The sequence below is a fragment of the Onychostoma macrolepis genome, chromosome 04 (genome assembly GCF_012432095.1).
Source record: "Onychostoma macrolepis isolate SWU-2019 chromosome 04, ASM1243209v1, whole genome shotgun sequence".
Taxonomy (NCBI): Eukaryota; Metazoa; Chordata; class Actinopteri; order Cypriniformes; family Cyprinidae; genus Onychostoma; species Onychostoma macrolepis.
The window spans coordinates 11,415,550-11,427,879 of NC_081158.1; the positions used below are offsets into that span (position 1 = coordinate 11,415,550).

The 12,330-nt window shown below is 37.8% G+C and overlaps 1 protein-coding gene across 4 annotated transcripts; it reads left to right on the top strand.

Moving 5' to 3' along the window:
* Positions 1 to 331: 331 nt before the first annotated feature.
* On the top strand, positions 332 to 11,849 carry LOC131539379 (uncharacterized). 4 transcript variants are annotated; one of them, XM_058773941.1, is made up of 3 exons: positions 332 to 985; positions 1,902 to 4,632; positions 9,839 to 11,849. In XM_058773941.1, exons 2-3 carry the CDS (start codon positions 4,622 to 4,624, stop codon positions 11,430 to 11,432), a joined length of 1,605 nt encoding a protein of 534 aa, XP_058629924.1. In that variant the 5' UTR covers positions 332 to 985; positions 1,902 to 4,621; the 3' UTR covers positions 11,433 to 11,849. The 4 variants fall into 4 exon arrangements, with proteins under 4 accessions (XP_058629924.1, XP_058629923.1, XP_058629926.1 ...); XM_058773940.1 differs by having other exon boundaries at positions 1,916 to 4,632; XM_058773943.1 differs by having other exon boundaries at positions 2,712 to 4,632.
* Positions 11,850 to 12,330: the final 481 nt, after the last annotated feature.

The following is a 12,330-nucleotide window of genomic DNA, read 5'->3' on the forward strand; positions in this document are numbered from 1 at the left end:
AGCTTCTTACACACTGGCAATAAAAAAGTGATTAACACATGAAATCTCTTACATTACCCCTTTACAACACAAAGTGTCATAACACTCCCTGATGTTTATGTTAGTGTTAACTTTTTATATATATATAAATACTTGTTATATCATTAACTAAGTTGTCTGGGTTAGAAACAGCAATGGTCTCATATTTTTTTTACCCTCATTTAAGTTTGTTGCAGTAAGGAGCAGCAAGAGTTAACTGTAGACTGATTAAGTTGCCTTTGTGAAAACATTTGTCATGCTCATACGTGTTTGAGCAGTTTGGTGTTATTCCAGGAAGTCAAAAGTCAACAGAGTCAACTGAGAGACGGAGTATATCTAATCTTATACTATCCTTCAAAGACTGTGTGTCTCTGTGTGTTTGTGTCCTCTCTCTATATTTACTAATTTCCTCATATTCATTTGACATATATTATTTCTTTACATTTTCTGCTATTGTTTAATGTTGTGTTGTGTGCTGTTGTCTTCACAGCAGTAAGGAATATTTCCTTCTCAACATTTTCAGCATCACAGCATGTAAAGCAGTAATTTTCCATTACCTTTTTTTTTTTCTTTTTTTTAATTTACACTTTGTTGTCCTATGAAGGCTATTTGATAAAATCATTTTTGCTCTTCTCCTGTCCCTGTCTGGAACTGATTTATAACTTTTTGTTGAGGAGTAGTTTTCTTGTCTTGGTACGGTGCCAGATGTTCCATTAACTTGTCAAAATATTGTCAATTGTTCTTATGTAAGGAAAATTAAAAATGGAAGAAATTGAACAACATGAATTCTTATTTCAATGGCAGCAAAATATGTGGTTACTCATGTATGTGCAGTATGTGGCTTTGTTCTTCCCCTTGTCTCCACCCTCAGCAATACAGCAGGATATATAAATGACATGAGTGTGTATACTGTAAAGGACATCAGTGAATATCAACACAAGAACTTCATGCAAAGAAACTTCTCAAAGTAAGGGAACTTTTTATGCATTTTTAAAGGATGTAACAAGTATTATAATAATAATAATAATAAAAGAAGACATGTTATTCTCATATAATTTGATCAAACTAAAAATCAGTTTCATAATATTAGATCAAATGTGCGTTTATTACAGGGGTTTTCAAATTAGGGTCTGAGGTTTCACCTTGAGATATATGCTGGGTCCAACATTTGAGGCGTATTACTGAGTATTACTTATTTGTGACCCTGGACCACAAAACCAGTCATAAATTGCACGGGTATATTTGTAGCAATAACCAAAAATACATTGTATGGGTCAAAATTATCCACTTTTCTTTTATGCCAAAAATCATTAGAATATTAAGTAAAGATCATGTTCCATGAAGATATATTGTAAATTTCCTACCGTAAATATATCAAAACTTCATTTTTGATTAGTAATATGCATCGCTAAGAACTTCATTTGGACAACTTTAAAGACGATTTTCTCAGTATACCCTCAGATTCCAGATTTTCAAATAGTTGTATCTCGGCCTAACAAACCATACATCAATGGAAAGCTTATTTATTTTTGAAAAATGTACCCTTATGACTGGTTTTGTGGTCCAGGGTCACATTTGGTATTACTGAGATCCATGTTTGGATCAGGTCAGGTTTTCTGATTTATTAACTAAATAACTAACTAAATACTCTCAAAATGAAATAATAATAATTTAATCATAAGCAAAAAAAAACTAATCCATAATGGAGAACACAGTTTTATATAGTGTTTTTGGTAACACTTTCTATGAAGCCCATATTTATAATACATTATAAGGGTATTCTTAAGGCATTATAATGAATGCATAATGCATTACAAAAAACCTTATAATATGTTATATTGTCTTATAAATAATCATAACAACAATTATAATACTGTCACGAGTTCCCTGTCACCAGTCACCTGCCCTGGACTCCATTCCCCAGAATCCTCCCCTGCTCACACCTGGTTCCAGTCAGCCATCTCAGTCATCAGTCAAGATCACAATCACCCGCACCTGATGTCTCCAATCAAGCCTCCCTACACGAACACACTCAACCCAGTCACTCGCCGTCCGTTCTACCGTTCACTACCCCAAACAGTTCCCAGACCCTTTGTGCACTCTGTGTCTCCTCGCCTGTGTATTGTGACAGAAGACCAGACCAACAAAACATGGAAGTCGTCGCTCACGCTAGCCTGCCGCTGCTAACTCCAGGCCACCGCCGTCTGCGGCTTGGGCCCAGCCCGCTGGTCAGACTTCAGGCTGGTTCGGCTTCCAAGCCCGCAGCCGTTCGCAGCAAAGTCAAGGCCGGCCTCTCCTAAGCCTGCCGCCGTTTGAGGCTCTCCCGAGCCCGCCGCCGTCCGCAGCCAGTGCAAGTCTGCCACCCGTGGCTTTCCCAAGCCCGCCATTCGTGGGGAAATTCACGCCGCTGTTCGTGGGGAATTTCACTCCCTTTGGGGAGGGGGGAGTGATGTCACGAGTTCCCTGTCACCAGTCACCTGCCCTGGACTCCATTTCCCAGAATCCTCCCCTGCTCACACCTGGTTCCAGTCAGCCATCAGTCAAGATCACAATCACCCGCACCTGATGTCTCCAATCAAGCCTCCCTACACGAACACACTCAACCCAGTCACTCACCGTCCGGTCTACCGTTCACTACCCCAAACAGTTCCCAGACCCTTTGTGCACTTACCCCTATGTACTTACCTTTTCAGACTCCCAGCGATCTTCTAGCAGTTCTCCATTGTCCCTGGTTCCCACTCTCCATCGATCCTGCAAGGAAGGACTCTCATCAGTACACAGCAAAGACCCATTGAACTGACATCATCTCCAAGACTCTTACCTGCCATTTGCTCCTCACTGTCTGTTTTCATTCGGTCATTAAACTGGCCTATGTTTCACTTACCTCTGTGTCTCCTCGCCTGTGTATTGTGACAAATACATTATAATGCTTACGCACTGTAATTACATTGTGGGTATAACTTTTAAGATTATGATTATTTCTAACACAATGAACACCATATTAAATCTACTTTTACGTTGATAATGGACTATATATCTTGACATTATTTCAGATCTGCATAGTATCTTACTGCAGTACATCTTGTAAGTGGTTAGGTGTGGAGTGTTATTTGAGTGTTCCCTGTGAGGCTAATATTAATTTTGATGTAAGCTAGTTAATAATTTCAACTGAAAAAAAAAATAAAAATGCAATGTTTATGTTACGTTACATTTTATTTTGATGGTCCCCTTAGTCTATTGACTATAAGCAACTTTGCAACTACATGTCAACTAACTATCATTACAGTATTAGGTTAAGGTTAGGGTCGGTAGAATGTTGACGTACTTCCAAAGTTACTTATAGTCAGTTTTTCTGTTGAGGAACCATCAAAATAAAGTGTTAGCATATATTTAGCAGACATACTACTAATACTCTAATGACTAGTTAACATGTAATTGCAGAGTTACTTATCAACAGCTGTCTAAAGGGTACCATCAAAATAATCAAACTGATATTAAAATAAAAATAGTTCAAAGCAAATGTGTCATATTACACATTCATCTGATCTGATATCTGATCTTATGGCTGTTTGAGAGAAAAAAAATATTACTATTATTATTACTATACTTATAAATGGTCATTGATGGCTTTAAAGGAACACTCCACTTTTTTTGAAAATAGGCTCATTTTCCAACTCCCCAAGAGTTAAACAGTTGAGTTTTACTGTTTTCGAATCCATTCAGCTGATCTCCGGGTCTGGCGGGAGCACTTTTAGCATAGCTTACCATAGATCATTGAATCTGATTAGACCGTTAGCATCTCGATCAAAAATTACAAAAAAGTTTCGATATTTCTCCTATTTAAAACTTGACTTTTCTGTAGTTACATCATGATCTAAGACTGACTGAAAATGAAAAGTTGCAATTTTCTAGGCCGATATGGCTAGGAACTATACTCTCATTCCGGCGTAATAATCAAGGAACTTTGCTTCCATACCATGGGTGCAGCAGGCGCAATGATATTACGCAACGCCTGAAAGTAGTCCCCAGCTAGGTAACTAGTTATGATCATTCAGAGGTGATTGGGGCTCCCAAGTTTGACCCCTAATATCGTCAAGACATAACTCGTAGTGACAGACAGATAGGGAAAGGCAGATAACAAAGAACAACACCTGGAACGAAGCAGTTTTTTGGGAACAGCTAAGAGACTACACTGAGAAGATCGCAATTTGCGAGTTTGCGTGTAAGGTGTTAAAAGATCAGCCAGATACTGCTGAATAAATGACTAGATGAGATGAAGTGCCCACATTTATTACAAGACACAAAAATGAAAGTGTTGTTCCAGTCATTTTATTCAGACTGTTTAGATTTTAAATTACATTGAAAGCACATTTGGTTAAGAGGGACTTCAGCCAGTTAGGCTTGTCAAATCATTATATTACACTGGTGTGTAAGAATATTAGTTTATATTTTCATTTAATAGCAAAAGTACATCTCTCAATATTTAAATAAATATAGTATTCATTTATTTACTTACATACTTACATGAGCTGTTTTGTTGCAAGCAGACTGGAGAGTGACAGTGAAGGTCTTCTGTGGGAACACATTCAGTCCAGCAATAACCATGAGTTTCGGGTGAGTTGAAATTTATGTGCTTTCTACAGGATGAAAATCCATGGCTAGGTGTGCACAGTGCACTATTCATTTTAATGCACGACATGGTGGCAGTAACCACATGACACACGCCTCCATGCATTAAAATTGAGTAGTGCACACTAGCAATGGAAGACTGCATTTATTTGAATGAATTACAACATTTATTTGAATGAATTATCGAGAGAGAGAGAGAGAGAGAGAGAGAGAGAGAGTGCGTGTGCTCAGCGTCTGTCTACTAATAGTCAATCAGTTTAAATGCAGCAAGTTAAAGTCTTGTTGCTGGGAAATATAATCAGGGGCGCTGTAATGGGGGGGAAGGTTAGGACCTGACAAGGGAGAGGGGGCCTGGAACGCAATCGCAGGGGGCCCGAATCAATATGCTGTTCAGAGGGCCCAGTAACCATAGCGGCGCCCCTGAATATAATATAGACAGTGTCAGTCCATAGGGTTGTGGGGCCCTAGGCAAGATAACAGAGCCCCACTAGTGTAAAAACTGTCATAGCAATTTGACGAGTGGAGATAGCACATAAAATGACAATTTCAATATTTAAGCCTAAATGTCTTAAGAAAAAAAAACTAAAAAACATTTAAACAGATTTGAAAAAATAGCAAAGCGGGTAAGCTTGAGAAATGTATATCTTTTTACTTTCATGAAACAAATTAAATAAAATATAAATGATTTACACACAAAAATGTAATAAAATAAACAGAGAATAAACATAATAAACACACACTTATGCATAAATGATTAGAAATGCAGGCTATTCTGATCAAAATAGAAATAGATTTGGCGAACACTCCATTGCGTATTTGTGTTCGTGCTCTGTGGAGCGCCAATGGTTTCTATTTACAATGTGTTTTTGCACCGTCAAGCAAAGTAGCCAATCAGACATGTCTGTTGATTTCTTGAATGCAGTGACCAATCAGAAGGGTTTAAGTTAGAATCCACACTCTCTATCATTCTTTCATTTCAAATTAATTAAAAATAGCATCGATGTGTAACAAGACTTCATGACGTTATGAGAGGCAATATACAATAAATTCCAAAATCTGCACACAAAATCTGAACCGTAACAAGAAAGGTTTTCAGATAAACTTTTTCTTTATTTGCCAAAAATGATAAAGAACACCAAGCTTGTTGTGCCTGTTTGTAGGGCTGCACAATTTGGCCAAAAATATTGTTTTTTTTTATATATCAATATAATTACTAATAATTCTGATGTTGTTAATACTAAATAAAAACATTAAACAAAATAATTATTCATAATAATTATTATCAACATATTTTACAGAAAACTGCAGCTATAACTTAACCCTTGTGTGACCTTTTGGACATTTTTGTCCATTTCAGTTTTTTTTATTTTTTTATCATTTTGCCTGTGTTATTGGCAGCTGCATAAATTTTGGCACAGGTGTGTATTTTTATTGGAATTTTACTATTCCACCACCGTTTCCTTTAATAAATCTGTTTTGCACTAGGTACAAAAAAATAGTTCCTTTCAGGACCTTTTGGACAAAAATGTCCCTATTGAAACCCATTAAAACTGCTATTTTTAATCACAGTGCCCTTTAACTGTAAAATGATGCAATTTTTTTTAATAGGCTTTCATTCTGTTGGCAAGGCTTCAAAATTTTATTTTTGACTATCTTTTACCAGATGGTGCCATTTTTTCAGGTTTGGTCTATAAAGGGTCTATTAAGCAAATACAGCCAATTGGATAAATAATGCAGCTATAATTGGGTGGGTGTGTTGTTATGGATGTCGGAGTGTGGTTTGATGCCCTAAGATGCTGATTAGACAGCATGATTATTGCACAGGTGTGCCTTAAGCCCAATTTATACTTCTGCGTCGAACCTACGCAGTAGCCTACGCAGAGACGCACAGGCCTGCGCCGTAACCTACGCCGTACCTGACGTGCACCTCTCCAAAAATCTAACAGCGCGTCAATACTACGCAGGCCGCAAGCACTGTGATTGGTCTGCTAGAACCCCTCCCTCCGTATGCACTTGAGTTTTGTGTGCGTTTATGAGCACTGTAATATAGTTTAATGTTACACCTTCTTATTTAATATAAAACAAAGCAAAGAACAAGTGTCTTATCATTTATTATACTACATAACATTATACATCACTAGTCCGCGACAAACAATGTTGATCTGCCGTGGTACATATCCTTGTGGAGATTGAAAGAATGCCATCTTCTCCTGTTCCGTTGTTGTCTCCTTTTTGTAGATTTAAATAATGATTTAATGATTTGATATTTATTTGCCACTGTCAGAGCTATGCTTCTCCGACGTGCCGCTTCTTCTTCGGCGTTTGCCGTGGTACTGCGGGTTCACAAGCAACATGCCCGTGGACACTGTGGACTAGCGGTCCGCATGTGTACTGCACATCGATGCGGACGACGACGCAGAAGTATAAATGAAAACCGACGCACAGCTTACGGCGTAGGTCCAACGCAGAAGTATAAATTGGGCTTTAGGCTGGCCACAATAAAAGGCCACTCTAAAATGTGCAGTTTTACTGTATTGGTGGGGTGAAGAGAACACCTCTCCAAAGTGCCAGACGCCATCGAATGTGAGCATTTGCCCACTCAAGTCGGTTACGATGACGAACTGCAGTCAGGTCGGGACCCCGATGAGGATGACAAGCATGCAGATGAGCTTCCCAGAGACGGTTTCTGACAGTTTGTGCAGAAATTCTTTGGTTATGCAAACCGATTGTTGCAGCAGCTGTCTCAGACGATCTTGGAGGTGAAGATGCTGGATGTGGAGGTCCTGGGCTGGTGTGGTTACACGTAGTCTGCGGTTGTGAGGCCGGTTGGATGTACTGCCAAATTCTCTGAAATGCCTTTGGAGACGGCTTATGGTAGAGAAATGAACATTCAATTCACGGGCAACAGCTCTGGTGGACATTCCTGCAGTCAGCATGCCAATTGCACGCTCCCTCAAAACTTGCGACATCTGTGGCACTGTGCTGTGTGATAAAACTACACATTTGAGTGTGGCCTTTTATTGTGTCCAGCCTAAGGCACACCTGTGCAATAATCATGCTGTCTAATCAGCATCTTGATATGCCACACCTGTGAGGTGGATGGATTAACTCGGCAAAGGAGAAGTGCTCACTAACACAGATTTAGACAGATTTGTGAACAATATTTGAGAGAAATAGGCCTTTTGTGTACATAGAAAAAGTCTTAGATCTTTGAGTTCAGCTCATGAAAAATGGGGGCAAAAACAAAAATGTTGCGTTTATAATTTTGTTTAGTGTATATATATATATATTATATAAAATATTGTTCATAAATAATTTTCATAAACTTAAACCTGTATAACTTGTTTTTGGTTTAACTTTTTTTACTTCTACAATAATCTGCCATGGGTCTTCTTTAAAACGCGACCAAACTTAAATCTGTGCTCCCAAGCTTCAAATTTTTATGACCGTTTTTTGACATGGACATTTTTGGACCTATGTGTAACTTTTTTTTATATTTATGCACAAGGGTTAACAAACAGGAGGCCTATAACTATAAATGTTTAGAAAGGTCTAAGGATTTATTATAAATTATGATGATTCAAAATCTTTAACAGTAATTTCTTAATTATTGTCAGGAAACCTTATGGATTCATTGAGAGAGAAAAAACTCCTGTACACTGGAGAAAAACTTAGCAAGAAGTAAAAGTTTTCCTATTTTTACCCCAAATAAGGTGTTGTGAGCAGTAGTGAGTGCACACAGGTAATGCAATGTTTCATTCATACTGGTAGCCAGAGGGCACCCCCACGCAGTAAATCCATAAGTGAAACTCGTAGAAGTAAAAAATCAAATGACGTTCAAGGAAATCCCTAATATGGACAAAGGCATACGCTATCACTGTAATAATAAAATGCACTAAGATACTTTTTAACTGATGAAACATGAAGACAATAAACGTATGATTGAGACAAAATGTTTTATCTCTGTTCTTCAAGCCATGTCTGGTATTTTTATATGAATAAAGTATATTTATAATGAAATGCTAATCGACAGCCTTCATCGCTCTCGAGTGATGTTATGAAATGAATTTGGGGCAAAAATGTAATTAAATAACAACAGGTTTGTAAACAGGCTCAAACCCATGCATGCGCGCTACTGTGGCAAATTTATCCATCGCACAGACTGTTTTCGTAGCAGGTTTGACATATATGTCGCACTGTACAGCCCTGGTGTGTTCTACTTGAAGCACCGCTGCGGAGATCAATTGATGCATGACATCAAAGTATAGCGAGAGTGATTGCAGAGCTGTCTGCTCTCTAGATCTCTCCCAGTACTTTGATGTCAAACACTGATTGATCAGTAGCGCCGCTTCAGGTAGAACACACCTAGAAATTCAACTGACAACCTCACAGCCGTGGGGTCCTCCCCATATGCCGGGGCCCTAGGCGACCGCCTGTACCTTCTGCTGGACAGGCTGGTGCTGAATGTAGCAATTTAGTATTTATTCATTAGAGAGAGAGAAGTGCAGTGTTGAGTAGAAGTGTATATTCTCCTGAATGTGTGTAGGGAGGCTTTACAGAACTTGGTATAATTAGACGGACTGTGGTATAAACACTTTTTAAAAATAATTTAAAAATTAATTACCTCTCAACCATCTGAAGGTCAAACTACACCTCTTTTGTCCATGTTCTGCTCCAGTTCACAGATAGTATGTTTGATGTAATTTTCATTATCAGCACAGTCCGCTGATGTCCATACACACCATCCACGTGCAGCCCGATTTTTGTGTCCTCGCAGATTTGTGTTCTCTGTCTAAAGCTCATGGTAAAAAGAGTATTATTTGGTTGGTTTATGTGCTTAACTGTGTGTGAGATGGAGCTGAACGTGGAAAATTAAGTACATCTGAGCTTTAAACCAGCTATATGCTGGAGACAAAATTTACACATAAGTTTTCACATAGACTAATTGTTCACATCAAAACCAGGGAGCTAAACTGCTAGAAAAAAACTGGCATCCATACCATTTTCAAAAGTAACATGCATGCCAAGAGAAGACCACTGACAAAGTAAAAACGGATATCAATTTGGATTGTGTTCCTAAATTACATTTTGAAAATCTATGTAGAAAAATATGTCTATACTGATTGCAACTAATAGTCTTAAATTCTTGCAACATGAATATTCTGAGAAACATTGCCTCCATATTTTACAGACTTTCATCCAGCAAACTGATTTTAATTCATCAAGGTCCTCCGAAACGATTTCGTCTAGACACAAAGAGAAGAGTGTTTGATGAAAGTGGGAAAGTCAGAAAATGGACTTATGGGAAAAAAGACACCAGTAAACCAAACCAAATTGTTCTGCTGGTGGGAGAGACTGGAGCTGGCAAGACGACTCTCATCAACACCATGGTCAACTACTTACTGAAGGTGAAGTTTGAGGAAAAAATATGGTATGAAATCACAGAAGAAGAAGCCAGAGATCAATCAGAATCACAAACCTCTGAAATAACCATGTATGAGGTCTGTCCTGAAGAAAGTCCCACATCTCTCACCATCATTGATACTCCAGGCTACGGAGACACTAGAGGACTGGAAAAAGATCTGGAAGTTGCTGTGAATTTAGCCACTCTGTTTCAGAGCAGTGCTGGAGTTCGTGAAGTTGATGCCGTGTGTTTTGTGATTCAAGCATCTAAGAATCGTCTCTCAGACAGACAGCATTACATTATCAGTTCAATTCTGTCTTTGTTTGGAAAAGATATTGTGAACAACATTGTGTTTTTAATCACACATTCTGATGGTATGGCACCCAAAAACGTCCTCAGTGCCATCAAGAAAGCTAAAATCCCCTGCAGACGAGACGAAAGCGGCCAACCTGTTTATTTCTTATTCAACAATCGGCAGGCTGAAGAACAAAACAATGAGAGCCGTTACCTTCGTGCTCAAAGAGATGCTTGGGAAAGCTGCATGGCAGAGATGAAGCTATTTCTTAAGTCTCTGGATAAAAAGAACAGAATAAGTTTAGAGTTGACTTCAGATGTCCTCATTGAGCGCATTCAATTAGAAGCATTAATCTGCAACTTACAGCTGCGAGTTGAAGAGAAAGAGTCCAAGAAATCTGAAAAAATTCAGATTCAGGAGGCAATGAAACTAAACAAGGAAAAGATTGACAGGCACACAAACTTTAGCATTAGAGTCAAAAAGACAATCAAAGTGAAGGTGCCCATTGAAAGTGCTTCATGGAAGAACAGGAAGGCAACGACCTGCACCGTCTGTGAGGAGAACTGTCATGAGTTTGACTGCTGGTGGGTTTCTGATCCCAGCAATTGTGAAGTCATGAAGAAAGGTTACTGCACTGTGTGCACTGGGAAGTGTCATCACAGCAAACATGTCAAAGATAACAAGAAATATGTCATCAGCACCTCGAATGTTGTGATGCAATCAGATGAATTAAAAAAGGGATACGAAAATGCTAAAAGCAAGAGGTTTTCTGTTGTAATGGATGATCTTGACAAAGATCTGCAGGAGCTTGAGGATCAAAAGTCAATTCTTCTGTTCAATGCTTACAAGACCATCAAGCATCTGTCTCAGATCGCATTAAAACCAGACTCTGCCTTCACTCTTCAGCATCTCGACTTCTTCATCCCCAGATTGAAGGAGGCTGGGAAAGAAAACTGGGTCCGAGAGCTTGAGGAAATGATGAGAAACGCTAAATCTGAGGAAGCAAATAAAGATGCTCTGAGTTACCTTAAAGCTGGCCTGACAAAACTTTTCCTTGGGGTGAAAGGCGGAGAAGACAAGAGATGAATCAATGAAAATAAGACGTGATGAGAAAGTAATGCAGGTGACATGCTGTACATCTGAAAAAGAGAAATTTCATTTAATCATAGTATCAAGCTGTTTTAGTGTTTATTTAAAAGACAAGCCACTCCAGTCCAATCTGTTAGTTTATGAACTGTTATAATAAATGAATATCAGTAAATTTGGGGCGTAATAGATGTAACAGAAATTTTTGCATCTGTGGATGTTGATGTGTTTAATTTTAAACTCTTCTATATTTTATCTACATCAGTTGCTGTCTTTTTTTTTTTTTTTTACTTTTGGTCCCACTTTATATTAGGTGGCCTTAACTACTATGTAATTACATTTAAATTAATCATTTGGTACAATGCACTTATTGTGTACATGTTTTTACATTGTACTTATATTTTTAAAATATCTATATGTAATTACATTTAAATTAATCATTTGGTACAATGCACTTATTGTGTACATGTTTTTACATTGTACTTATATTTTTAAAATATCTATATGTAATTACATCTGTAATTAATTTCTGTAATTACATTTAAATTAATCATTTGGTACAATGCACTTATTGTGTACATGTTTTTACATTGTACTTATATTTTTAAAATATCTATATGTAATTACATCTGTAATTAATTTCTGTAATTACATTTAAATTAATCATTTGGTACAATGCACTTATTGTGTACATGTTTTTACATTGTACTTATATTTTTAAAATATCTATATGTAATTACATCTGTAATTAATTTCTGTAATTACATTTATAATTACACTGTTGACTCATCCCTTACACCTTAACCTACCCTTAAACCGACCAATACCACCAAACCTGTCCCTAACCTTATCCGTATCCCACCTCAATAGCAGCAATAGTGTTTTGCAATACAATATG